This window comes from Zosterops lateralis (genome assembly GCF_965231275.1).
Source record: "Zosterops lateralis genome assembly, chromosome: 4".
Taxonomy (NCBI): Eukaryota; Metazoa; Chordata; class Aves; order Passeriformes; family Zosteropidae; genus Zosterops; species Zosterops lateralis.
The window spans coordinates 19094296-19121897 of NC_139765.1; the positions used below are offsets into that span (position 1 = coordinate 19094296).

A 27602-nucleotide genomic window follows, 5' to 3' on the forward strand; every position below is an offset into this window, starting at 1 on the left:
TATCCAATATAAGCCCACCCTCTTTAAGTTTGAAGCCATTCCCCCTTTTTCTGTCACTAAAAGCGCTTGTAAAAATCCATCTGTCTCACCCACCCTGCTTGCCTCCCCAACTCTCATCGCAGCATTTCTGGGTTTCCAGACCAGGCAGTGCTGCGCAGGTTTCTTCAGCCAGCAGTGCCAGCCGTGCCCAGGGAAAGCTGGGAACACCTGCTTTGGGAACGGCGTGTGCCTGGATGGCATCAATGGCACGGGCACCTGCCAGTGTGAGGAGGGCTTTGCTGGCACGGCCTGCGAGAGCTGCAGCGAGGGCAAGTACGGCCCCAACTGTGACCAAGGTACCGAGCACCCCCAAACCACATGGGAGTTTTGCCAGCCTTGTCAGGCATCCAAACCTTCTGCTTCTTCTTCTAACTGTTTCCAGCCTAGATTCTAGAAGGTTCTATTACTCCCAGGGTAATAGGTTCTAGAAGATTCTATTACTCCCAGGGTAATAGGCCAGTCTTTAAAACTTTTCGTTTCCCATTATGGTGTTTTCTCTCTAATCCCTAGGCTGGAGACAGTGCCTTCTGCTCTGGCACACCACAGACTTAGAAAAGAATCCAGAAAGTACAATCTTCTTTATCACTGCTATTTTTCGCCAATTCTTTCCCATTAAAATACAGTTTCAGACCCTGCATTTGGGAATAGAGGAAAGATAAGCATAGTTTGAGTTTAGAGTTATTGTGTAATTAGAAACCAAAAGGCACAAGACAACACCTTTCTTCAAACAGCCTAGAGCAGGAGGTGCCATCAGCAGGTGATGTTTGTGCCAGCCCTGCTGTCCTTCCTGCACACACTGCCAGGCACAGTGGCTTTCCCCCATCTCTCTCACAGTGTGCACTTGTGTCCATGGGAAATGCAACAGCGGGGTCAACGGGGATGGCTCCTGTGAATGTGACATTGGCTGGAGAGGAGTGACGTGTGAGACTGGTGAGTGCCCTGTCTTTATTGTTCTAACGTAAAAAGTGACCATTTCAGAAAATGAAGGAACTACAGCCTCTATCAGATCCCTGTGCATCTTCCCATACACAGTGAAATATGGGTCACATTCCTGTGCTACAGCAATTAATTACTGTTTTATTAGAGAGCCAGTTGAGACACTGCTCATAGTACTGAAACACTTACTTAGGTAATTCTCTACTTGTGTCACCATCTATCTGTCCCAAAATAATATCCCATTTATTAAAGCTATATGTTTTCCAAAGCAGGATTACCCTGCACATTTTGACCCACAGATCAAAAGCCTCTCAAATGCTTCAAAAAGTCAATATAGCTATGCAATGCCAGATATTAAATTATGTTCTTGTTAATGTGATAAAAAATAATTAGCAAATAAATCATTTTGTGCTGGCTTACTACAGCTCCTATATCCAGTACAATTATACTCTATTTAAACATAATTAAAATGTATTCAGTAACTATTTCAAAGCTCTAGCTATGATAGTATGAAATTTTAAAATGTTGTAAACACATTTATAATAGCATTCAAGATCAGTTTCAAATTTTCCCAGGAAAAAAAATCGTAAGTTTTGTTAGAGGACTGCTATAGTTACTATGTCTGAGAAAAATTTCAGCTCCTTTAGAAAACCTACCCTTATATAATTCTAATATTATACAACATTCACCAGACTAAATACAGATAAATGACAACAGGTGAAATGTTTTCCTAACAGTATGACACAACTCTTCCTTGCAAGTGAATTTAAGTAATATTCCCTGATCTATGCAGACTCTACAGGTGGAATCTCTATAGAGACTGAGAGCACAGTTGTCTGGCACAAGACTCAGACCCCAGCTCCACACAATGGGAGCAAAAGACTCTAAATCTAGAAAGGTATTGACCCTAAAGGTTCTGATCCCTGCTTCTTCTTTTTTTTTTTCCCTTTTGCAGAAATCAAAGATGATGCGTGTAACGCCTTGTGCCACACCAGTGCTAAGTATGTATGAAATGTACTTATTTAGAGGAGAGGGGAGAGAAAGGGGATCTCTTGCAAGGCAAAAATCAAGTCCACCTTGCTCATGAGTTCTCAGCAGCATATCTCACAGAGATAAGGAGGAATGTAAATCTAATGTATATAATGATGAGTTCAAAAAGTTCAAACCTCTCCTCTTCACATCAAAATATACCAACAACAACAACAGAAAAATGCTCTCACCAGTCCAGCACCAATATTAGGACACTAACTAGTTTTCAGAAGAGCAAGTGAGCCCCACTGAGCCATTTGCTGAAGTGCATCTGTCCTCTCACCACTGAGCAGGTAGCAAGATTTACATTAGTCAAGACATCTCAGAAAAGACAAGGAAAGGTGGCTGGAAAGACTCCTCATTTTCAGCCACGGCTGTAGGAGCTGAGAAACCAGAGGAACAAACCCTCTTTTTCCCAGATATAAGTCATTCTCTCCCCTGTGCGTTTGTGACTTTCAGTTCACAGCAGCAATATTTTACCAAGCTTTTTTTGGCAAAACTACACTCTCAGATTTGCTCATGGAGACCCCACACATTCTGGAATCAAGACTGTTTCTTACAGAAGCAGATTGTTCTTTTGTATTTTTCATCCACTGACATACATCTGTAGGTGTCAGGATAGGGTGCAGGCATGACAGGAATAGGGAGCAATGGTGAATTGGGCTGGCTGCATCCCTCCATAAATTGGGTGCACACAAACAATAATTGTGCACAGCTTTTTGGGTGAGAAAACATGTAAATTCTGGAGTTCTGCACAAAAGAAAAAAAAAATAGGGTACTCAGAGACCAAAGCATGGAATTCTAATACCTAAAATAATACATCCAAAACACATTTGAAAAGCTTGGTCTAACTAGGTCCATTTTTATGGTTTTAGCTACCTCTTACTGTATGGTTAAATGCCTTGTTATTTCTATGCAACGTTACCTTCAGAAACACTCACAAAAACAAGGGTTGTACAAAAGACCTGACCAATTTTTTTTCTCTGTCTTTTAAATGATGCCTCCCTCCTTTTATTTCATTAGCTGCCTTCTCCTATCAAATGGCACTGCCTATTGCAAGTGTGCATCTGGGTTTGAGGGGAACGGGACATTTTGCACAGGCAAGTGAACTTTGTTTCTTCCCTTTTGAAAATTAAAAAAAAAAAAAAAAAAAAAAAAAAAAAAAAAAAAAAAAAAAAAAAAAAGAGAAAATCAAATAAGAATGCTTGAAGTACTCTCTGCTCACAGTAGAATTGGTGGGAGATGAGCACTTCCCTCTGGACCAGTTAAAAAACAAGAATTGTTGCCAGTTTCCGCAAAACAAATAGCAGCGCAACAGGTGCAGATTCAGAGCAAACAAAAGGCTCCAAATGTCCAAGTTTGAGGCATTGTGCTGAGGGAGACCAGAGAAAATAGAACATGCCATGCACAACCCCAGCCCCATTGTTTGCAGAGTAATGAAACCTGGTTTGTGACTTTTACTCCCTTTCCCAACAAAGCCCAGCAAAGAGAGGCCAATTCAGGGTACAATAATACTTCCAGCTATTGGAAGCCGTGTAGCTCTACCATTTCCTCAGCTTTCTAAACTTGTTCAGATTTCTGGTGTGGTAAAATCCATTTCTTTAGACTAGAGAGATTTAAGAGACCCTAAGAAAGGGATAATAACACCTTATGCTAGATGTTCCTCAAAAAATCTGGGTTATCCAAAACAGACTGCTACAGCTACAATAATCATAATTAATTATATTTTTTCTTAATTCTTAACTGATTGAAATACTTACTTTTTCAGAACAGAAGCCCATTTTTCTACTACTTACAATGGCTGGCAGAGTCCTAATCCCAGATTTTGCCACTCTTACTCTGCCTGTTTTCATTTTCTCTTCTGGCAAAGGAGAGCCAATTCCATTTTAACCTGCTGGGGGGCAATTCCACATGTGCAGGAAGAGCTGGGTGACAGAGGTCACCCATGGTGACTCTGCACTCACCCTTGCTCCCACATACAGAATTCCTAGGCAAAACTAGTAGCAGAAAAAAAATCAAACTTCCTAGTCTGAAATTGCTGAAACAGCAATTTAGGGTCATTTTAAGCAAAAAATTAAAGCAATTTTCAGGTTGATTTGGGTCATACTGAAGATCAGACAACGCTCCCTGCTCTCAAGTTGTGAGCATTGAGCTCATCCGAGCTGGAGAAAGAGTATGAGTATCCATCTGAGCAAGTACCAGGACTTTTTGTCACAGGAGAGGTAGGTGGTATTATACTCTAGATCTCCTGCAAGAGAGGTTATATGATCTGTGTGCAGAAAATGTCAGTCTCAGGAAACACTTAAATGGCTATTTAAACTTGAGCTGAACCCAAACATCCCTTCTTTGTTGTTTTGTTGAAATGGGCAGAATTGGAAGGCAGATAGTTACTGGAAGTCAGTCCTAGATGAATTCTAACATTCCAGTCTAAAAACATCATTTCAGCTTCCCTCTTGGAACAATAATAGGTATTAAATAACTGGCACTAATGAAGTCTGTGGCCTCCTAATTCAGACTCTGTGTTCCCAAAATGTTAGTAAATACCTCTAAAAGATGGAGAAAAATTATCATGAGAAGCAAGAAAGCACGTTGGTTTAACCTCTGCTGTTGTCCCTGTTCAGCTATTGATGCTTGTGAGAGCAGCAACGGGGGCTGCTCCTCCAAGGCAGAGTGCAGGAGAACAACGCCGGGAAACAGAGCCTGTGTCTGCCATGCCGGCTACACCGGAGATGGGATTGTCTGCCTTGGTAAGCACATGGCCTGTCTAGTGTATCACACACAGGAAAATCACAGGAACAAGGTTTCCTGCAAGGGACTGATCCTCCTTCCACTCTGACCCAGAAGTTCATCTTGCTGATACTATATCCCCTGATGCCAAAGGCATCTTTTTCTGTCCTATGGCTGGTACTACTTGGCAAACCACGCACCTCTAGCAGCGTGGTTTGGCACCAAATCCTATAAAACAACATCTTCCTCTAGCAAGGATAACCCCATCTCCAGCAGCTTGATACACACATACACTCCTCTGACCATCATAAAGACTTTTAGATGCTGCACCACACCTCCTCAGGCTTGGTTTCAGAAAGGCTGCTGGCAGGGCTTTAGTCTCCACCAGCACAACTGAAGACCTAAACTGAGATACTAAGTAACTGAGGGAATTAATTTTGTCATAAATCTGCATTCCTAGTATGCCTTACTTAAAATTCATTCTCCTTGGGTTCTCAGAATTACTCTCTCTTTATTACATTTTCTGTTTTATAAAGAAATCAACCCTTGTCTGGTGAACAATGGTGGATGTGATAGAAATGCAGAATGCACACAAACTGGACCCAATCAAGTGAGTACTTCGTTAGTGAAAAAAAATAGGCCTAGTCAAGTATTTATTGCTGGGTAAAGAGAGATTTCCCCATGGTAATTTTGTTTTTAAGTAGAAAGCTGAATTTCATAAGGTTTCTGAAAAGTATATGCTTTCCCCAAAAATTCATTTGAGGGGGAGTAGAGACAAACATGAAAAAATCTGTTTCAGTGAAAGAAATCCAAAACTGCAGAGGAAAGCAGTGTTTTGCTATTTCAAGTGGTTGTTTTTCTCCTTTGGGAGGTTTTGATGTGAAAAGCTTTACGTTTGAAAGTATTGCTAGATGATGTTTCTTTTATTGTTATAGAAACTGTCTATGGAAAAAATTCCATTTTAGACTAGCCCTTCTCCCTGTACAATTCAAATGTATCCACAAGGAAACAAAATGTACATGGGTCACAACATTCCAGCATCCACTCGCTCCACTGCTGATCTCTAGATCTTTAGGAGTAGTAGCTACAACCTGTTTATTTATTTTTCCTTACCTGTGAGAATGTAATTAACATCAGAGTAATAACAACCTCCACTACAAAACCCCAGCACTGCAAATGCGAATTTATAGGACAGAAATAAATCTGTTTTCTCTAGAGTTCTCACTTATCCAGGAGGTACATAACCACTGCTATTAGACTACCTCCTAGTTTTATTTTTGCCACAGAAATCTCACTGAATTTTCAAATTGCTACATATTAAATGCAAATTTTAGTTTGAGAACCATTAAGCAGTGAATTGGAGAACATAATTCATTTATTTGAAATTATTTCTCATCTTTATGATAACTGAAAATGCAAAATAAAGTAACCAGGACAAAGTGTCAAATGCATTTCCACTACATGGGATGTTGCCAGTAACACACAATTCCAGGTGTGTTTTGAAGGTACTTTTCATCACTTAGAAAAAGCAGGGGAAATAAAAGGATGAGAAGAATACCAACTTATGCAAAAAGCAGGAGGGAAACAAATTAGGGGTTCAGCCTGCTTTGTCAGCAAGACAACAATGTGCAGGTGTCAGAGGGGTCATTTCAAATGAACAGGAGAGCAGAGAGGACACCAGAGATGGAGAGGCAGGGAAAAGGCAGATAGAGCCTAATGAAAATTTTTACTTCCCAGTCTCAGTCTATGGTTAGTCATGCTGGCCAGGAAACTTCTCTGGGAAACATAATGTACTTTTAGCTTAATAAACTGCACATCATATCACAAAGACACTATCTGGAAAAAAGTAAACTATATAATTGTGTGCTGAAAAAAAAATTCAAGCATTTTTCATTGTATGCATGTTTTCTGATTTTGCTTTGTAGGCAGTATGTAATTGCTTGAAAGGCTACTCTGGAGATGGCAAAACCTGCACATATATCAGTCTGTGTTCACAGGTGAGTATCCATTTAAAGAGACAACTTCAGGTCTCATTATAATCATTACACTTTTGAGGGTTATATACTTTCTAAGTTAGGTGTGCTAAGAATCAATTTACATTAACTTGGCTAATCTTTAAATATTTTTGGTTCAGTACATGCTTTAGTGCTGTCACTATGAGAGAAACTAAACATGCAGGAAGGGCTTTTCCTCAACCACAGCCTGGACATATAGCAAGTGAGGGCCTGGACTCATCATTGAGTCTTAAATAACTCACTTCAAATCCAATCCAGAGAAACAGACCCTGGTCTGTAATGCTAATACCTAAGTCAGCAAATCATTTGTCATATAGAGTTCCTATAAAAAGCCAACAAAACCATTTTCTTCCACAACACCCAACCCAGGACATCCCATAGCACTACCTGTTATGCCCCTCACTTGTCACTGCAGGCTGACAATTAGCCACATTGGTTTAGCACAAGCTGGCTCACACACTGCAAGCCACATATTGGCAATCAGCATGATTCTCTGCACCAACTCTACTACTCTGCCTCTTGGCAAGCTGTGGCAGGGATATATCCACTCTCCCATGTACATTAATCCTTTCTGCTCTGTGCACAGTAGCAATAATTCTCACCCTCCCCGCCTGGCCTCTCAACTGGCTTTCTCTGACCTTGAAACATTGCAGAGATGAACGAGCAAGGGCAAAAACAGAAGCTGCAGGAAGGGGAGTTTAAAGTTATGGGGCACTGCTCCCTGTGATTTCATATTCTCTTGCTTTTTCTTAAGCTGTGTTCCAGCAGCTCTGCTTCCTTTTGACTAATTATGTATTAAAAAGTAAAGATTGTCTTGAGGAGCATCAATGTCAGAGGCTAACCTGGCTCCACAATGACCAGACTTCTGTGCAGCAAAGCTTCACAGGTAGCCAAGGCTGCCAACAGTCTGCCTCAGCCAAGCCAAATCCACAGGAGATCCGCTGCTTGCAGCCAGGTGTCCCTCTGACCTGACAAGTCAGGCCCTACTGGTAGCTCCCAAAGGAGCTTCTGCTCCCTCTCATTGCCCGTTAGAAAGGAAAACTGAGGTGGTAACAGAGGACCACCTACTTGTGACTGCGCAGAGTTCTGAGCCCCAACATGCTGCTCCTGAGTGAGGAACATCTTGGTTTACTACAGGCAGCTTTTTGGAGGCAGGATGCTGGGTGAGATGCATCCACTGCTCCAGGCCCAAAGCTGGACTCAGGTACAGACAGCGATGTTTTAGAGACAAGGACAAGGCAAGTCCCTGTTACAGCTGACCTGGGCCATCAGACAGTCCTGTGCTAATGCTCCTCCATAAATTCAGGCTCCTGGCACCATCCCAGTGATTTACAATGTGTAAATAGCTCCCCTTAAAGTCAGCGCTGCATTGGCAGAGAAGCTAAGACTCATCCCTAGGATGCAGAGTAAGACTTGCATGCCAATATTTTGCATCCTTACAGCATCATGAACTAAATACATGAGGGAATCAAAACTACATCCTCTGCATGAGAGAAGACTTATTTTTTATAATCCTTAAGTGCTCTTTAGTGTTTGGAAGAAAATATATACCATCAGATGTTCCACCAAAATGTGGTTTCAAAAAGATCTTGTGATTAAACCTTTCTAAATTATATAAATGGGAGGGGTGGGAGGGGCAAGGGAAGTGGTGAATTGGAATAGTTTTACACACCTAGCCATGAAGAAATTACATGTTTTAAACTCTGCTCTTACAAGAACAATGGAGGCTGCAGTGATTTTGCCATCTGTAATGACACAGAGCTGACAGAAAGGACCTGCACCTGCAAACCTAACTACATTGGGGATGGATTTAATTGTCGAGGAAACATCTTGCAGGTAAAGTACTTCACATGTTTGCTGTCTTCTATTTTTCTTCACACAATTACTTAATACAATGGTTGAAACACACCATTTTTTTCTTGGACAAAGTTGTACTGGGAATTTGAAGTTATCCCAATCCAAGAAACCAGAAATAGGAATAGGATGCTGCAAGATAATCTTAACTGCCAAAACAAACAAAAACCTCTAATGGACAATCATTATGACTGCAGTATTAGGGAGTTTTAGATTTCAAAGAAGCCTGCTGTTTGACAGAGTGAGGTAAGAACAGAACAGAAACAATAGAGAAATTATGCCTTAAGTTTTAGTTTTCACGTTTTTCAGATTCTGTGCAGCCTAGGTGTGTAGTTCTGAGCCTCATATTAAGTGTTAGTCAGCTCTCTTCAAAGAGTAGGTAGACAAAACAATCTTTTTCCAGCTTGAGACCAAGGACTACCACTAGAAGTTTCAGGCTCAAAAGCATAAACAGCAGTGGACTGAAGAGAGAAAACAAGAAGGATGTGACTTCATAATCTGAAGCTGTAATTGGATAATTAACCCAAATATGCAAATGGACCAAAACATAAAAGTGTGAAACCTCATGACTGGTCATCCATTTCATGATCATTTTAAGTCCATCTTGAGTGTAGCCCTGGCCAGGCTCTTGTACTGCCCAAGGTGTATCCCATAAGGCCTTTTAATAAACATCTACTTTATTCTCTTAGCTCTGTCTAGTGTCTGTTCTAGGTCAGCCTTCCCAAGGCATCAGTTCTGGCAACCGTGGCAGGACAGCAAGACATCTGGAAACCCTCCCAGGCCAGAGGAACACCCAGCTCCTGCCCTCCCACTCCTACAGCACTTATTCCAACTCAAAAGTTCCCTGTTTTGTCTGAGTGCTGCTTTTGTTTACACTCCTCAGATGTTGCCCCATATTTGCAGCATTGTTACAGAGTCTTGTTCTTAATTGCAGGAACTTCTCAGGGACTCCAACACATCTAGGTTTTATTTTCACTTAGAGGTAAGAAAAGGTTGAGTGGTTCGGGGTTTGGGGGGTTTTCTTGAGGGGTTCACCTCCCCTTTTTTCCTCCAGGAGCATAGGGTGGAGAGAAGCAGGCAAGAATCTGGTTTGTAGCAACTTCCTTCAACTTAATTGGGACTGGATTTGGATTATCAATCACTAACACTTGAGATGCTCTAATGTAAACTATTACCTGTCACTAAAACAGTATTAATGATCTAGAGTATTAATGATCAAGACCAAGGTCCCAGGGAAAGGTAAGGGCTCCAGACTGAGCATAAAACCAAAGCTTTCACCTGTTTATAGCCTGAGATCTGCCTGCACATCTCTTGTGAATTCTGGAGCAAGAATATACCACTCATTTACTACCTCTCCTGCATCTCCAAATGGCAATATTCTCAGTTACCTCCCAACTAGTGACAGCAATTCTCTGTTTACCAGAAACCTCAGGGCAGCAGAGACCTATATACTAGCCTGCTAACCTAAAGAGCTATAATCTAGCTTTGATTAGCAAAAATTAGCAAATTAGCAAAATTTCAGTTTTGCTACCATGGTGGCTTCCTACAGGTGCCAAGCCTTTGCTACAGGTGGCTTCCTCTTGCTTTAAGAAAGCTCTCAATTTAGCTTTTACCAGTGGTCATTGCAAAGTGCCTGCAATAGCCCACATCCATTTGTACTTCTAAGAGTAATTAATTTAATTCCCTCATCCTCTGTTTATTTTTGCAGAGGAGATCAAGACCTGGCTATGAGACAAAATCTTCTATTTAATACCTGTGAGCAAAAGTGGCAGATGAGGCTAGGAGTCAAAGTCCACATGAGGAACTCCTGTCACCCTTGTGTTGAAGGGAAGGGAACTCAATGTGTTGCAGTGATGGAGCTGCAGGCACCACCTTCCCCTCCACAGGGCAGTCCCTGTCACTGTGTGGCATCACCTGCACTAACTCATTGCTGCTTTTTCCTCTTAAATTTGGCAGGCCTTGTCTATCAGAGATATCTCAGGCCCTGGCCCTTTCACCCTGTTTGTCCCTCACACAGATGTACTGAACAGTGACCCACGAGTAAGTAAAAGGGCTCAGTAAAAATGAGCTTTCTGCTTCAGATGCATTGCCCAGCTGCTTCTCAACCCCTCCATTCCCCACTGCAGGTCAAGGAGTGGATTGCCAAAGGAGTGATGCCTCAAGTGCTCCGGTATCATATGGTGGGTTGTGCCAATCTGTTGTACAATGACCTGACAGCAATCACCAACATCACATCTCTCCACGGTGACCTCATACACATCAGCTACTCCCAGGTAACCAAACATGGAGAGACAGGAACAGAACAGTACAACAGTCTACTCCCATTCACCTTTTTAAAAACTTCAATGGTTCCCTCTCCTCTGATGCACAAAAATAAATCAATTACTCTCAAGTAAGACTGCTGTTCAGCTGAAGTGTTCAGCAGTTATTCAGTATTCTAAGACTGGAGTTCTACAACCCTTGGACCCAAGCTATTTTATCCTCAGACTCTGGCTTTATGAGCTTGAGGAGAGTTTGAAAAAGCAAAGGGAAATTTATTAAAGCTGAAAGTACTGTTTGCTGCAAAGAAAAGGTGGTCTAGGCTCATGGTATCAAAGCAGTTCAGTATCAGCCTCACTTTTCCTCAAGGTTTCACAGAAAAAATATTTTTGTTGCCTTTCCAGAACTTGCTGGTTTTGAACAACAAAGCTGAAATTATACTCAGTGATGCTGTTGGGACAAATGGTGTGATCCATGTCATAAACCAAATTCTGGTCCCTTCACATATGCAGGATTTCCCCCTCAAGAAGGTATGTGCAGCTTATCACCATTCCCAACCCAGGGGCTTTCCCACAGTTACTGTCAGATATATAAAATCATAAAAGTCAACAAAAAATGACACTAAAAAGACCTTATACAAACATTGTGTGACACTGCTGAATAAATTCAATATTATGTTTCAAATTCACCAGAATTACAGATAAGTAAGAACAGTATAAGAAGATTTTTGCAGAGGGCTTTTACAGCAGCTTTGATTTTATAACAAAATGTGACTTACAGAGAAAAGCAAGCTCTTTTCTGCTTTTTTAATACCCAAATAAGGTATTTCTTAGGTAAGTTACTCACTTTTCTTTCTTTATAGGAAAGTCTTAAAATGGTTGCAGCCAAGCATGGGTACATTCTGTTCAGCTCTTTGCTAGAGGTAAGGACATGAGACAGGAGCCATTGGTCAAAGGTTGCAAACAATTATTTTTTTTTAAGACAAAGGCACACACACAGCACATGGCATCACTGGCCGTGTTTTGTTCAGAACCAAAAGGCTCACAGTACACAACAACCTTGCTCACCACCAGTCATACTCCTCCAGAGGCTGGGGGATGTTAAACAGCCACGTTTCCCTTCCCCACTCAGCTCTATCCTACTGTATACCAAGCTCAACTCACGCGTCTGGTTTTTAAAGTCAAGTTATTTGCAGGCTGGTGACCAGGCAGCCCACAGGTCACCACACCTCAGTTATAACTGACATTCACCCCACAGGATCAGTGTCATTTGGGACAGAGCATTAATCCTCTGCCACATTTTTTGCCGTGTTGCAGAAAAACAACCTGCTTGGGCTGATCAACGATCCCATTCACAAACCCATCACACTCTTCTGGCCCACAGACACAGCCATCCGGAGGCTGCCACAGGAGCAGCAGGACTTCCTCTTCAAGAAGTCCAATGCCAACAAACTGGTGCAGTACCTCAAATTCCACATTGTCCGTGATGCTGCGGTAAGCCCTTGCATTTTGGGAGCATCACCACAGCCAAAACATGCAAGCCCAGACACGCATCTCCCATTTTCTTTCCCAGGTGTTGGCCTACCAGCTCCCCAGCTCCACCTCACTGAAGACCCTGCAGGGCTCCAACCTCAGCGTGAGCTGTGGGGATAATGGAGAGATTGTAAGTGTTCTCTCTGCTGGCACATTTATTCCTCATCGCTGCTGCAGGATCTGCTCCTGCAGACCACACTCTGCCTTTGCACAGCCCCCAGGGAGGGTCAGTGACACCAAAACTTCATTGGTCATCACTACTACATGCCAAGAGCCACATCAACAGATTCAGAAAACTATATGATTTGTAGGACTTTTTGGAGCCATCATTTGCTCTGATGTAAGATGCTATTTGTTCAAAACAGTTCTCAGTCACCTTGAAACTGAAATACCAAGACACTTATAAACTTCTACAATACCAGTGCAAAACCATTAAGATCAACCTGGTTTTGAACCCTGTGTATGCAGTATGTGCTTGCAAACTCTAGTGTGTAAGCACTTCCAAGCTAAGGTTGGAGGCACACACATAACCTGATAAACCAGAATAATGTCACATTTTTCTTTGCAAATGTATCAGATCATACCTAGGAAGCATCTAAGTCTAAATATACGTAAGATAAACCTGAGAGCATAGGACTTGCATATTCTGTCCTCTTCAGAAAAGAAAGATATCATAGAATCATTAAATGGTTTGGGTTGGAAGGAACCTTGAAGATCATCTTTTTCCAGCACCCGTTATGAACAGTGACACCTTACACTAGACCAGGTTGCTCAAAGTCCCATTCAACCTGGCTGTGAACACTTCCAAGGATGGGGCATCCACAGCTCTCTGGGCAACTTTTTCCAGAGTCTCACCAACCTCACAGGAAAGAATTTCTTCCCAATATCCAATCTAGACCTACCTTCTTTCTGTTTAAAGCCATTACCCCTTGTCTTATCTTTACATGCCCTTGCTAAAAATCCTTCTCCACCTTTCACATTACCCCCACTTAGGGACTGGAAGGTACTCTAGGGTCTCCCTGAAGCCTTCTCTTCTCCCAGCTGCACAGCTTCAACCCTCTCAGCCTGTCTTCATAGGAAAGGTGCTCCAGCCCTCTGAGTATCTTAATGGCCCTCCTCTGGACTTGTTCCAACAGGTCCACATCCTTTCTCTGTTGGGAACCCTAGAGCTGGACACAGTACTCCAGACACACATCTGCCCATAGGAAAAGAGGCCTCCCAACTGAGTTTGAGCCCCTATAGCCATCAATTTTACTTACAAGATAGTTTGACATACCACCTTGCCCCAAGAGTATTCCTACAGAGAGCAGGAAACCAAGGAGGAGCAGCTCATACCTTGCCATGTCCCCTTCTCCCCATTCCACCTCCCAGGGTGCCCTTTTCCTGAATGACGGCCAGTGCAGGGTGGTGCAGCGGCAGCTGGAATTTGACGGGGGCATCGCCTATGGGATCAACTGCCTGCTGACAGAGCCCAGCCTGGGGGGACGCTGCGACAGCTTCCTCACTGTGGAGTTCATGGTTAGTGCCAGTTCGGGTCCTCTCCCTGACAATGACGCAGCCCAGGGGCCAGTCTCCACCTTCACTGGGGTAACTGTCCCTGCAGCTCTGGTACTTCTGTAAGTAAATCCCACTTTACCAGTGCATGTGCTGCACTGGTTGGAGAGAAATTAAGAAGGGCAGCACAATGCCACAGAGGTGCACAACAGAAATCTGGTATCCACATGAAGCAGCATGCAGGATAATTGGTGATGAAATTCTGCATGGGGCCAGCAAGTTATCAACTTCATGAGAGTTCATCAAGCTCTGAGGGTGTCCAGCACATCACAGAAATGGCTTAAAATAATTGAGATGCTGATCAGGTGTACTTTGAAAGTCAAAGGTTTTATTAAAAGAGAAAATAACAAACTATGCAAAACCAAAAGAACAAAAGCCATGCACAGTGCAGAGAAACCTCTTTTGCACCTGCTAAGGCATCCCAAAAAGCCTCAACCACCTCTGAGCTTTCTCATCAACTTAATGTTTTAGGAGGGCTTTTGGCTTGCTGCCCAATAGAAACTAGCTACATTTCTGAAGAACATCTACAGAGACCAACAGCTGCCTCTGTTCTGGCGCTGGGCCAATTACAATGAGAGAAGAACAGAAAGTTCTGGTGCTTTGTCCTTAAAAGTCGAGGGTGTGACTAAAACCCTTTTCCTTAAATGGAAACATCTTGCTTGGGTGTGGGAATGCAATGCCACAAAGCAGTTCCACTTAAGACCATTTAAAAAAAAGCACCTTACACATGCAAGCTAAAATTTGAGCAAGGACAAATCTTTCTGTCCTGCTTTTAAATTAGCAGAAGTTCACATAAGAGGTTTGACTGTAGAGATCACATTTACAAAGTTCCCTATTATAAAAGAACAGCATTGCTACTCCAGTATCACAGGGTATGAAGGATTCAAGGTAGAGAACTGCCTACTCAGTCTCTGACACTTCTTGCTTTTAACACGCCTGAACAGGCACTGTTAGCATGGAGGGAGTTTCCTCCATGAATGTTGATGTGTTCCACAAATGGGATATTTTGGAAGTCATCTTCAAACAGTTTCAAGACCAAGTTTACTTCAGTTTTATTTGAAAGTATGAAAAAAATTCCAAGAAGTACTTTCAGGTAGTCAGTCTTTAAAAAAGCTTATGGGAACATGTATTTCAATGATAAAACCAATAATTATGCATATCCCATCTGCTCAAGTTGCCTTTTGTTTATGATGTCATTAAATGAAATAGATATTGTTTCCTCAAATTTCATCAGCACTTCCTGAGAAGCTAACATTGTTCTGTACTCCATATTAGACATCCAGGTCTGACACAGATCGTGTCAATACTTGTTTGAAGAACATTCATCATCTCTTCCCTCCTTCTTTAAATCCAGAGCAGTTTCCTCTTCTAGAACTTATATTCCAGAATCAAAACTATTTTCTTGTATTTTTGTGGCACTAAATTATTGCAACTATTTTGTTGTCACTCTTTTCTCTTGTTTCTCCAGAGTTGTCTTAATTTTTTAAGTGCAATTAGCTTTACCTTTTCTCTGCTCATCTTCTCTGCTCTCATAAAACAGACTTTTTGTCCAAGTCAAATGGCCTTTTGTAGCCACTCTTTTAATCTACTTTTCTTTTTCCCTTTTCCAGGGGCATTGTGCTAGCTGTTTTAGTAACTCTAAATGCCCTCCAGGGACAAAAGCAAAGGTAAAATATTCAAATCTCACATGTAAGCATTCTAACCTGCTCTTTTCTGTACTTCACAACAGCAAACCAGAAAAAGTTTCTTAGAATAAATAAAAAGAGAACCTTTGACAGTACTACACACTACTAAATGACAAAGCTCTCCCTGGGCAAACACCCAGGTGCTGGTGGTGGGGCATGCTTGTTGGTCTCGAACATCATCCACTGTAAAAGTTCTTCAGCTGACTCCAGAGCAGCCCCTGCACTCTCTGGAATGGTACTTAGCATGTCAGGAATCAGGGAGGGTGGGCGTCTCACACCCACACTCTTCACACATCACATTTTGATTCAATGTACATCAGAAATTACAATTTAAAGAGGAAAACAAACCAAACTTATTGCAGCATTCATTCTCCTGTGTTTTCCCCCCTCCTCTCTCTGTGCTGGCACATGTGACACACAGGAAGGAATCCACTGGTGCACCTACGAGTCCTATGGGCTTCGGCGGGATGGTTGCCGTAGGAACTGCTCCATGGTCATCCACATAGCCAAGTGCTGCAGGGGCTACTTCGGGCCAGACTGCCAAGGTAGGATTCCCACGCACGTGGCCATCCTGTGCCCTCCCCTTCCCCAGTACAGCTGTGTAGCACCCAGCAGGCAAAACTAGGAGAATTGGGATGAGGGGCATGAGGAGACACCAGCTGCAAGATGAGGGAACATGGTTGCAAGAGCTGAAGAACACAAAGTGCTAACTGGTTCTTCAATTTAGATTATCTCTTCACATTTAGAGCAAGTTTTAAACTCCATAGTAGTAGCAGGTAAGTGCTACAGGGAATAAAGGCTGTCCTGCTGAGCAGGTCTGAAAGTCCTTTAAACACAGGCTCAGGCTCACACAGCAGCACCAGCACACAGCTGAGAACCACTGCATAGTTGCTTAGCTACAGGAAGTGCACTCGTCAGCACTGTAAGCTCAGAAGTTGTAGTTCTGAACAGGTGGAGACAATTTGGGAGGCTCCATCTCAGCAGTTTGTTAGCAGACACTTCCAAACTGTTCTCCTTCAACTGCAAGCCCTGTGGGGTAACAGTACTGAGGCCTCCACCAGGGCACACGGGGTCATGATCTAGGTCAGGATTTCTGCTGGCAGACAGGTCCAACCACACATAGCCCTGCCAGCTTGTTCTGTCCCATTTTCACAGACAGACATGTGCAGATCCCATGCAATTTTGCCCAGCTCAGACTGAGCTGCCCTTTGGGGTCACCCTGACAGCACAATGACCCATAGAGACACAAAAGAAAGGCTCGGTTTGGGCAGTGCCATTACCAGATGGGTCTGAATGAGCAAGCATCCAGATAACAACATCCACAAGTCAGGGCTGGAAGGATCCTCAACACCTTTCTGATAGGAGCTGTCGAAGTGTATCAAGGAATGAGCATGAGGCTCACCGTAGTCATAAACGTCACAGCCACTTTCACACACCTCAGGAGAGATGCATTTACAGGCATTCCCTTCTCCATGATTTTTACAAAACATTAGATAACCAACAGCGACAATGAATAAACAGGCACCTGAGCTAAAGAGCCACTTTTCTTTTTCAACCTTTCAGCTTGCCCAGGGGGCCCAGAGACCCCCTGCCATGGCCATGGCTCCTGTGACGACGGGTACACGGGGACAGGAGAGTGCCACTGCCACAGGGGCTTCAACGGGACTTCATGTGAGCTGTGCTTGCCGGGCAGATACGGCTTTGCCTGCAGGCGTACGTATGAGTTCCCCTTTCCATATTGGTGGAAGGCATGTCTAAACTGTTCTGTCAGCAGCAAGTTTCTAAATAAGCCAAGGAATGCTTCCCTCCAGCATTTTTCCTGGGTACCTCCTCACACCAGGGGATGGCACAAGGTCTCAGAAGGGAGGAGGAGAAGGCGGGGTGCAGAGGCTGCATAGCTGCATCTGCACAGGGCCTCCTACTCTTACACAGTACATTAGTAACAGAATGGAAGCAGGGCATCCAGCAACAAGTGGTTTTAGCTACAGCACAGCTTTGTTCTCCATTCCCCATAAAGCTTAAGAAACCATTTTACCAACATGGCTCTTCAAGGAATGCTGGAGGCCGAGGTCATGCACTACTTCCACAGAGAAGGAAAAGGACACCAAGATGAGCACTGTTTGCAAAGAGGACAGCCAAGCAGCTGCTCACAAAATCTCACAGAGAGGTCTCTGTGGCTTTAAATGTAAACTAGGTGGGAGCAGCATCAATATCTCCATTTAAACTTAGATGTTTTCCTGACATAAAGACTTCAGATAAGAAGTTACAACGTTTAAGCTTCCATCCTAACCCTGTGCACCCATACTGCTCCTGGAGAACATACAATGAGGGGGTATAGGCAAGACAGCAGGCCTGGACACAAATTCTTGGGATTATGTCTACCCACAATTCATCCACTTTATAGCACATCATAGCATAAAATGTATGAGCCATTAGCTTGAAACCATATTATGAAACTTAAGAGAAAAAAGGTTTATAGCACGTTCCTTTTGATGTAGATTTAAGTCAGACAAAAATTAACTAAGCAAAATAAATGAAAAAAGCCAGCAAGTGAAGCTCCTTTTCAGCAGGACAGGTATGCAAAAAATCAGTTCCACAAATCTCACATAATTTTCTTCTTTAAACAACAATATTTCAAGAAGAAGGATAAGGCCACAAAAGACACTGTGGTATGACATTATAAAATAGGAAGCCATAAATAATTCCTTAAGAAGGATTTAGCACTTAAGTTATTGCAGGGCCCAAAGAGGAGAGGAAAAAACATCACCTATAGATTAAACAAACCATCACACCTCAGACTGGAGGGCAGAAGGAGCAAAGCCTCTCCCATAAAAGGAACTGAAGGAATCCAAAAGCTTTTAGTCATGAAAATATCTGAAACCTGAAAAAAAAAATTACAGGTAACTTGTCTACACTTTACAGCAACACTCACTAACATCATATCATATAACATCCTTACTCAGCTGGACCTTCTCCCACACAGCAGCCAAGTACTCTCCCTCTACACACCTTATTTTTCTCTGGCTTCCCCACAATTAACAGCTGCTGCTCATTAGGACTGATTTGTCTGGGTCTTCAGTTCAGCCATTAACTCTTTCCTGCCACAGTTCTCTGTGGAGTTTCCTACCTCACTGCAATGTGCAGATTTTCATTTTTAGAGGCACATTGAATTAATGCCAATTATAAAATCATAGGACCACAGGATAATTCAGATTGGAAGGGGTTTTGGAAGGTCTCTAGTCCAACCCCTCTTCAAAACAGGGTCAGTTCTGAGCTCTTGTTGTTCAGGATTTGAAAATTTCCAAGGATGACGATTGCTCAACCACTCTGGTAAGTCTGGTCCTTGGCTTGACTGGCCTCATGATGAAATAGCATAAAGTTAGACTCATCTAAAGTATTTCTGGATAATACTGTATCTAAACTGACATGATGATGTTTCTCTGGAGAAAGACTTCCCCACTCTGCAAGTGATTTCCGTGTTTGTTTTCCAGCCTGTGAATGCAAGAACAATGGGCAGTGTGATGAAGGATACTCAGGGACAGGACGATGTTTCTGTGAAACAGGATGGACTGGCCGGCTGTGTGAAACCAAGCTAGGTCTCTGCTTGCTCTCACCAAACTCTACCCAGGGAGCTACGGGTTGAAACTACTTGAGTTCAACAAACAATTAAACTTATCTACGGAAACAAGTTTCCATAGATAAGGCAGAAAGGGTTAATAAATGTCAGGAGCCACCTAAGAGCACTTAGGGACTCTGCTCTGGACTGAGCAGGGTAAATCCCTTCACACCACTGTCTCCTCTTTCATGATACGGCATTATGAGTTTCTACATCCCCTGTGGAGAGGCTCTGAGCTGTGGCAGTCAAAAAATAAAATTCTTATAAGTTTTCCAGTTAGCCAGACTGGTATGAAGGGTTCTCCTTCTGCATGAAACAAGGGCATTGTGGTCCCAGAGCTCTTTCATTCCAGCTCTCCTGCCTTCCCTGCAGCTCTGCCACCAGCTTGCTCCCCAAGCTGCTCGGCCAACGCTGTCTGCAGGGAGAACAACACGTGCCAGTGCAAGCCCTTGTACAATGGGGACGGGATCACATGCACAGGTGAGCTCCCACCCCCACTCACAGCCAGAAGGCAGCTTCTTCCCTCTTGCACATGCACAGGAAACGAGTTTCCGCCCACTGTGAAATGTTTCCTGTCCAACCTAAAAACTTCCCCTGTGCAGCAGGTGGAACAAATTTAGGATATACGGAGCTCAGTTTTTTCTAAATCGGAAGACTGACTTCTCCAGACTTTTCCAAGTAAGACCACGGGCAACAAGTGCACTTCAGTAAAGCTTTGAAGATAGCAGGGTTTTAAGCTGGGTTTCCCTCAGAAGAACAGTGGAACGCAAAGATATCAAAGGGGTTTTCCAAAACCCCCATCAAAAATGATTCTATTATTTTTTTATTTCCTGACTGTAGGCAAGGTAGTTCCCTGGTAACTTTGCTACAGAAAGAGTTGCTCTTTCTCAGCCAGGTGTCTTACATCCTTCAAAGTCGACTTGGCCAGAAATCTGAGGGTTGGTACCATGTCTCCTGAACAGGAACATCCTGACAAGGTTTTCAGAGCCCTAAGCAACAGACTTAAAGAAATTCAGTACTGCCTCAGGAAACAGAAACAGCTTTTTCTTCCCCAAACAAGTATTTTAGTATTCTTAGTGTGAAAGACTGGTGATGGTTTGTCTTTATGAAAAACATCCTCTTTAAAAGCAAACTTTACTCACTTGTTTTTTTTTTTTTTTTTTTCCCCTGCAGCTGCAGAACTTTGCAAACAAAACAATGGTGGGTGCCACAAGGCGGCCAGATGCACACAGCATGGGGTGAAAGTCTTCTGTAGCTGCCAGAAGGGATACAAGGGAGATGGGTTTACCTGTCTTCCAATAAATCCTTGTGCTGATGGGTTCAATGGAGGCTGCCATGAGCATGCAAGCTGCATTGTCATAGGACCTGTAAGTTGAATGATTTCAGCCCCCAGCAGGGAAGTCTGAGGAGTTTCTCCCTGGAGCCAGCAGAAGTCTCCTCTGGCTGGATCACACTCTGTATCTCTCCAAATCCCTGTTTTTCAAAACAAACTTTACTTAGCTCCAACCTACTTTTCACATCAGTTTGGTATGCATTCAGCTGAAGGCTGAGAAACAGTTTGACACCTTTGCTGTGAGGAATAGGGTAACACAGAAGCTGGGATATTTTGCATACGTAGTCTTTCTGTCCCAATCTTAGCTCTCCCTAACTGTCTAACCTTATTTGCAATTAAGGTTAAAATTAAATACATTTTGGAAGCTAAACAAAGGGATAGCTGGGATAATACTGTCACTTGTTGATTGCTTGAACCCAACTTAAAAAGCTCTACAGCCACATGATACGAATTCCATGACCCACATAGTCAGTGTGGTTAGGGAAAATTTGTGCAGGTGACCCGATCTAGCATTTGTCCTAGTGCTTGCAGGACAACTCCTCCATTCCATTTTGGTGTCTTGCCTGAGCTGCCTTTCAGGAATAATCTAGAAAAGTCTTGCTGATAATCCATTCCAGCAGTCAACCATTACAATCCCTGGATGTCATCACTTGGTGTATAGTTCTCATTTATTACTAGCAGTAGGCTGTTAAATTCCGTACTTGCTTCCATGCCCAGTTATTTAAATATCATTTTAATATGTTTGCCATCCATTTTTGTGAATTATGTGTCATATAACCCTCCAATGCATGTTATTAGCTTTGTGGATGAAATTATGCTTTGGTGTGAATTCAGCAAAGCACCCAAGTACATGTGTAAATGTTTGGTTTAGTTGTTAGTAGCAACTTTTCTGTTTGTCAATTCCTGCTTATATCAAATGAAATTTCCCCAGCAGTTCAGACATTGCCTGAAACACCAGTATCATGTCAGCTAAATGTTCAGCTTGGCCTTTTTCCTTCTCTCCCTGAGCAGGAAAAACGTAAGTGTGAATGTAAGAACAACTACATTGGTGATGGGCTGAACTGCTCTGTGATGCAGCTCCCCCTGGACCGCTGCCTGCAGGACAACGGACAGTGCCACCCCAATGCTGACTGTGCCGACCTGCACTTCCAAGGTGAGAAGGGCACACCCTGCACACTGCCAGCACTGTGCTCTGAGCACAGTGACCAAGAGCTGTAAGCTCATTCAGGCCTCTCCTTAATGTCCTCATGAAAACAATGAGATTACAGTTGGAACGTGAATGTTTGTACCTGTAGATTCATGAAGCAATGTGTGAGGGCATTCCAGGTAGGAATGTTACCCCTGAGCAATCAATCTGCTCTACTTACGTTTCACAAAATCCACGGGTATTTGTACTGCACAGCTGACTCTGCACCATGACACGAAAACCTCTTCAGGAAGAGCTGGTCCTTATCTCTCCTTGCAGACACCACAGTCGGGGTGTTCCACCTGCGGTCCCCTGTGGGACAGTACAAGATGACTTACGAGCAGGCCAGGGAGGCCTGTGCCAATGAGTCGGCCACCATCGCTACCTACAACCAGCTGCTCTATGCGCAGAAGGTGAGGAGGCCTCTTGGAGGGAGGAGATCCCCAAATAGGACTGAGACACAGAGTAAATGGAGAGGAAGGAGCAAGGGGTTTGCTCTGTGCTAATAAGCATCATTTTCCCTCCCTTCCCACGCCCACGCCCCAGGATAAGTTTGGCTGGGAGCAGTTTTCTGACTTTTCATTGCTTTCATGCCTGCTCACACAGCACTGAAACCACTTGGCAAGTTCTTGTTTCCTGTGATGCTGGAGTGAGAGGTAGAGTTAAGACTTTTGGAGTATTTTGAAGGGGATTTTAATTTATTAGCACTTCTTAAAGAAATGTACACTTTAGAATTATGCTTAATTTATTTCTTTAAAGTAAATCTCCAGGAATTTTTTTTCTCAAATGCTGTTAACAGACCCATTTCCATACTGCCTCCTCTTGAGCACGTTATAAACAACACATGGCTGATGTCAGTGTGATGAGCATCTCAGCTTGGGCTTGCAAAACTTGTTTTAAAAGAGTGGGTCAGTCTGACTGTCTCTGGCTCGTTCCAACTACAGAAGAAAGACACTCACTGTTTAGAGACACCTTTAGCAAAATGTGAGGCTGGACCAGTGCTGGCAGGGCAGGTGCTGCCTGAGTGCCCCGGAGGCTCTGTTCATTCCATGTGCAGTTCCCTAGCCCTACCACCCAGATTTTCCCCTGAGATTTTCCCTTCTGCTGTGCTGACCACAGGCAAGGTACCACCTGTGCTCTGCTGGCTGGCTAGATGATGAAAGAGTGGGCTACCCCACTGGCTTCTCCTCCCCAAACTGCGGCTCAGGATACGTCGGCATTGTGGACTATGGGAGAAGAGTCAATCTGAGCGAAACCTGGGATGTTTTCTGCTACAGAGAGAAAGGTAAGAGGGTCCTTTGCCCCATCCCTCTGTGAAAAAGAGAAGAGCAGCCCAGATTTTGGTTCCTTCCATCAGCCACAGGCTGATGCAAGGATAACACTGCAAGAGATTACCTCTTTTTTAACTTTAATAAAAAAAACAAACCTGTTGCTTACAAGTAGTTATTCAGGCACAGGGCAGCCTAAAGCTTTCTTTGAAAGGGTGTTTGCCCATACAGCTCTCCCTGTTTGTACCTTTCAGATGTGAACTGCACCTGCAAGCCAGGTTACGTGGGGGATGGCATCTCCTGTAGTGGGAATTTGCTGCAAGTACTGATGTCCTTCCCAACACTGACAAACTTCCTGTCGGTAGGAGCCAAGGCTGGGGCAAGAGTGGAGCAAAGCAGTCCCTAAGTGTTGTACCCAGAGTTTGCTTTACTAGCCCAGCAAACACAGGCAATAGCAACACACCAGTGAAGAAAGTCTGAGTGGTCTAAATCTGCACCTATGTGGTCTAAGTCCAAACCAGTTAGTTTAGAACTTAGTTATTACTTTTTAATTACTTACTCCAAAGAGATTTCTGCATTCTAAAATTCAGTTGGAATTAAATGCCTGGTGCAGCTTTAGCTTAAGGGAGACTGCACAACTTTTTAAACATCACAAGGAGCACTGTGCTTTGGAATATCATTGAATTGCTACTGGGAAAAGGCAAAACATTAAAGTTCTTTACTTGTCACTACTCAGAACAGCACCGTATGTATCAGCAGCCTCAAAGACAACAGAGGCCCAAGGTCTGCAAATCAGTTTAATAAGTTTAATATGTACTCATCAAATTAGCAGCTGGAGCTGAGTTTTGAATACAAACGTCCTTTGGAAAGTCACTCCAGAGCTACTTCATGGCTAATAACAGAGAGTTCCTTTGTTGTCATTTACACAGTGTCATCTTTTCTGCTCTCTGCACAGGAGTGCACAATTGCTCTCTAGTAAAGCTGCATTTTGTTTCTGCCTAGGACATCATGGCTTACTCCAATACCTCTAGGAAGGGGAGAGAGTTCCTGCAGTACCTCACAGACCTGTCAGTGAATGCCACTCTCTTTGCTCCCAATGACAGTGGGTTAAAGGAAAATGAGGTCAGGATTTTTCTTTTTTTCCTTCCTTGTTCTCACAACATTTCTTAAACAGCTATTATGGGTTTCTGCATCCCATTGAAATTTAGGCTTAGAAAAATAATCTTAGTATCATATGACTTCTGCTTTACCCCCTATAATTTAAACCATGCTCACAAAAGCACAAAATGTCTCAAAAAGACATTAATCCATTTCCCTTCCATGATTAGGGATACAAGGTTATTGAGTGTTCAAGTCACTACAGAGACTTTTCCATCAGGGATTTTAGTGACCTTGTTATGAAGGAGTCTGCCTGAGATGAAGTCTTCTCTGGCTCATTAGCATGGAGTACAGTTATTTGAAGAAAGCAGCACACAGCTTCAGTATTTCCCACAAATATATTAAAGGCATTAATTCCTAACTTTACTTCAATGCTTATCCCTTTTATTCTTTCTTTCCTTCCTTCAATCAAACACTGTGTCAAACAATTCACAAGGGTTTATGCATTGGCTCACATCTTCAAGCTGTTAGGAATATCTCTGAGTCTCATCACTTCAGGTCATCCTACGGAGGAATAAAATCCTTTGTCCCACTGGAATTAAGGTCCTGCCTGCTGCAGGCAGCCATCAAGGAACAGAATGCCCCACACTTCCCATGCAGATTTCCCAATAATCTCTAATGTTGCTGCAGTTGCTGCAGCATTAATAGCAGAGGGGGAAAAAAGGTCACAGGCACATAGCTTACTAGCAAATCCAAAGGATTAATTAGATCCTTGTATTTTGCCCTCAATTGCAGACACTTTCTGGGAGAGACATTGAGTATCATTTATCTAATGCCAATATAATGTTTTATGAGGACTTGACCAATGGAACCATCCTTCTAAATCGTCTAGGGAAAAAACTCCTCATTACAAACACTGGGGGCCAGGCACATCAAGTCCCCACTGCTGATCAGGTACCTCTGTAATAAATTTCTCATCTTTGTGCTTTTCTTCCTCTTATGCTATACCCTGTAATCAAGTGACACAGTGATCTGGAGGGCATTTTTATAAGGTTAGAGTGGGCAGCAATGAGAGACTGAGTTCAGAAGGCTCCTTCCTGTTCAGAGACTGCAGGATAGCAGCTGTCAAACTGCGAATTTACAATCTTGCAAATGGACACCTCTTACCTGCAAAACTCAAAGGAAGTTGTTGAAGTGGCTTTCAGGAATAGAAAATGGGAATATGGGCTTCATTTAACTCTTCTCTCAGCTTGGTAGGATTATGGGAGGTGCCTGTGATAGGTGAAGAGATGAAAGCAGCATCTAATCATTAAAAAATGACGTTGGCATTTGTGGAGTTTCTCGGTAACTTTCTGGGAGAGGCAGGAGACACCAATAGCACCTTGCTCACAGCAAGCAAACTCCAGCCAGCAAACTTGAGTGGTAAGTGGCATCCTCCACAGTAAAAGTGGTTGTCTGGCACTCACTCAGGAATAACAGCACATCTAGGTAGAGCTTGGCAACTTCACGAAGATCACAAAAACCTTCATTTAGAAAAAAAAATATATATATAAATAAATAAATAAATTAAGGATAGAGCAACATGAAGGCAACAAGCTGGTAATGATGATGGCTTCATGCACAGGAGAAGTGTGACCAGCCAGGGGCCATCCCAGGCTGATATCCAGGGAGGCAGTAGTGTAACTTTCCATTATATTTTTCACGTGTTTTTTCTCTCTGGGTGTCAGCAACTGAGGTGGGGAAGCCATCTCAATGTCAATTTCAGTACCAAAGGGAGAAGGGTCAAAGCTCAGCTCTCATTCCTTCTGTTCCTGGCAGAGCGAGATCCGATATGTGGACAGAAGTGCTATTGTCGAGTGGGATATAATTGCTTCCAATGGAATAATCCACATAATTTCAGAACCCTTAAAGGCTCCATTAGAACCTGTAAGTACATAGCGATTCAGGTTTTTGGGGTGGTGAGAGTGTCTTATTTTACCCTAAACCCATTGCTGACATTCGTTTATTACCAGTTTCCCTGATATATATACAGCTTTCAGCTTAAAAGGTTACTTTCAAAGAGAATTAGAAGTTGAAAACCAGGTAACAGTGATACCAAAAATCTGTCTGAACAATTTCTTCTCATAGTTATAAATTTGTTTACTTTATATAAAATAATGGTACTCTGTATGTAACAGAGATTTTTAAAAAACTCCATTTTAGTTCTTCCACTTTCAAGCTTCTAAAGCACCTTGTTTACTCTTGGCATTCATTCCTATCCAAAACAACACAGTGTTTTGAAAAATAGATATATTTTGCCTGCATGAATTCCTGCAAAGTTCTCAGTTATCCAGCTGTCTCCTTGGCCCACAAGGTTTAGTGATGGACTTGGCAGTTCTGGGTGAACAGTTGGAGTCAATCATCCATTTCAACATAAACAGTTCTGCGATTCTATCAAAAGGCCACATTTAAATACTCTAGGGAACACCTACTAGGAAACCCAAACACAAGAACAGCTCAAGACCAGAGCATATCTCAAACAAACATTTCATGTTCTTGGGCGCTGTAAGCTGACCAGTGCCCTCCCATAGCTCACTCACCCTCTCCCTTACTTCTAGGCTCCTCTCCATGCCAGTACTGGGACAGGAATATTCTTTGGCATCAGTCTAGTTACTGGAATTGTGGCTCTGATTGGGTATTCTTACCTCAGGTTCATGAAGAAAACCACAGGCTTCCAGCACTTCAAGGTAGGTGGCAAGTGGGAACACAAAGCAGGGGGGAACAACGTGCTTCCCAAATTCACAACTTTCAGTTTCTCCACATATTTTGTTAAGACAGAAACATTCCTGATCACTTCACAGTTGAGCTGCTCTGACGGAGACACAGAGAAAGTGGTGAAGGCTCACATGCTTGCCTGGGGCAAGAGCTTACTTTTGCCCCCAGGCCTCTCCATCCCAGTGTCTGCTCACACAAGACACTTCCAATACTGAGGAGTGGCCCAAAGCTCATTTGACTACACCACTGCAGTGCAGAAGTCCTTGTCTCCTCAAAGAGCTCGCCCTTAGGGAAGCAAGGAATTAGAATCACTGAAAGGGCACCTATTCTCCTCCTCCATTAAGTATTATTTTTGTTATTCTGGAGTTTGAAACGTTTCATAGGAAAAAGGCCAGATCCAACAGACAAACAAATTAAAATGCCTGTAGGATTGAAAAGTTCAGGTTTTTATACTGATGCACTTCCATGGTTGATTTCTCTTAACTATTTTGCTAGCAACACATAGATGCAAAACTAATCAGCAACAGCCAAACTGCAGAGCTGAGGGAGGAGGGAAAAAGTTTAAAAATACACAAGAACAAGCCCCAAAGAAAATCTACCTAGAAGTGAACAGAAATCCCTTCCTGTTCTAGTCCCTGCATGTAATGTGACTCATCCTGTAGAAACAAAACCCAGTAGCCAAGAGCCAGAGGAAACACTTCTATTTCTAAATAGTTT

The 27602-nt window shown here is 42.9% G+C and overlaps 1 protein-coding gene across 8 annotated transcripts in view; it reads left to right on the forward strand.

The window, feature by feature from the left end:
* Window positions 1-27602, forward strand: part of STAB2 (stabilin 2) — a 75857-nt gene that overhangs the window by 46885 nt on the left and 1370 nt on the right. For 4 of the 8 annotated variants that reach the window (XM_083858977.1, XM_083858973.1, XM_083858976.1 and 1 more), the window contains 30 exons: window positions 140-335; window positions 874-969; window positions 1931-1976; window positions 3028-3104; window positions 4626-4751; window positions 5268-5341; window positions 6657-6728; window positions 8463-8582; window positions 9535-9582; window positions 10557-10640; window positions 10727-10873; window positions 11264-11389; window positions 11722-11781; window positions 12176-12352; window positions 12432-12521; window positions 13763-13909; window positions 15556-15612; window positions 16052-16175; window positions 17194-17343; window positions 19122-19226; window positions 19619-19726; window positions 20420-20613; window positions 21591-21732; window positions 22045-22178; window positions 22885-23050; window positions 23288-23394; window positions 24036-24155; window positions 24927-25085; window positions 25950-26057; window positions 26729-26857. In XM_083858977.1, the coding sequence (XP_083715103.1) occupies window positions 140-335; window positions 874-969; window positions 1931-1976; window positions 3028-3104; window positions 4626-4751; window positions 5268-5341; window positions 6657-6728; window positions 8463-8582; window positions 9535-9582; window positions 10557-10640; window positions 10727-10873; window positions 11264-11389; window positions 11722-11781; window positions 12176-12352; window positions 12432-12521; window positions 13763-13909; window positions 15556-15612; window positions 16052-16175; window positions 17194-17343; window positions 19122-19226; window positions 19619-19726; window positions 20420-20613; window positions 21591-21732; window positions 22045-22178; window positions 22885-23050; window positions 23288-23394; window positions 24036-24155; window positions 24927-25085; window positions 25950-26057; window positions 26729-26857 (3489 nt within the window). Of the gene's footprint in view, window positions 1-139; window positions 336-873; window positions 970-1930; window positions 1977-3027; window positions 3105-4625; window positions 4752-5267; window positions 5342-6656; window positions 6729-8462; window positions 8583-9534; window positions 9583-10556; window positions 10641-10726; window positions 10874-11263; window positions 11390-11721; window positions 11782-12175; window positions 12353-12431; window positions 12522-13762; window positions 13910-15555; window positions 15613-16051; window positions 16176-17193; window positions 17344-19121; window positions 19227-19618; window positions 19727-20419; window positions 20614-21590; window positions 21733-22044; window positions 22179-22884; window positions 23051-23287; window positions 23395-24035; window positions 24156-24926; window positions 25086-25380; window positions 25554-25949; window positions 26059-26728; window positions 26858-27602 lie in introns of those variants that run through there. The other 4 variants (XR_014589812.1, XM_083858971.1, XM_083858975.1 and 1 more) reach the window with 4 other exon arrangements.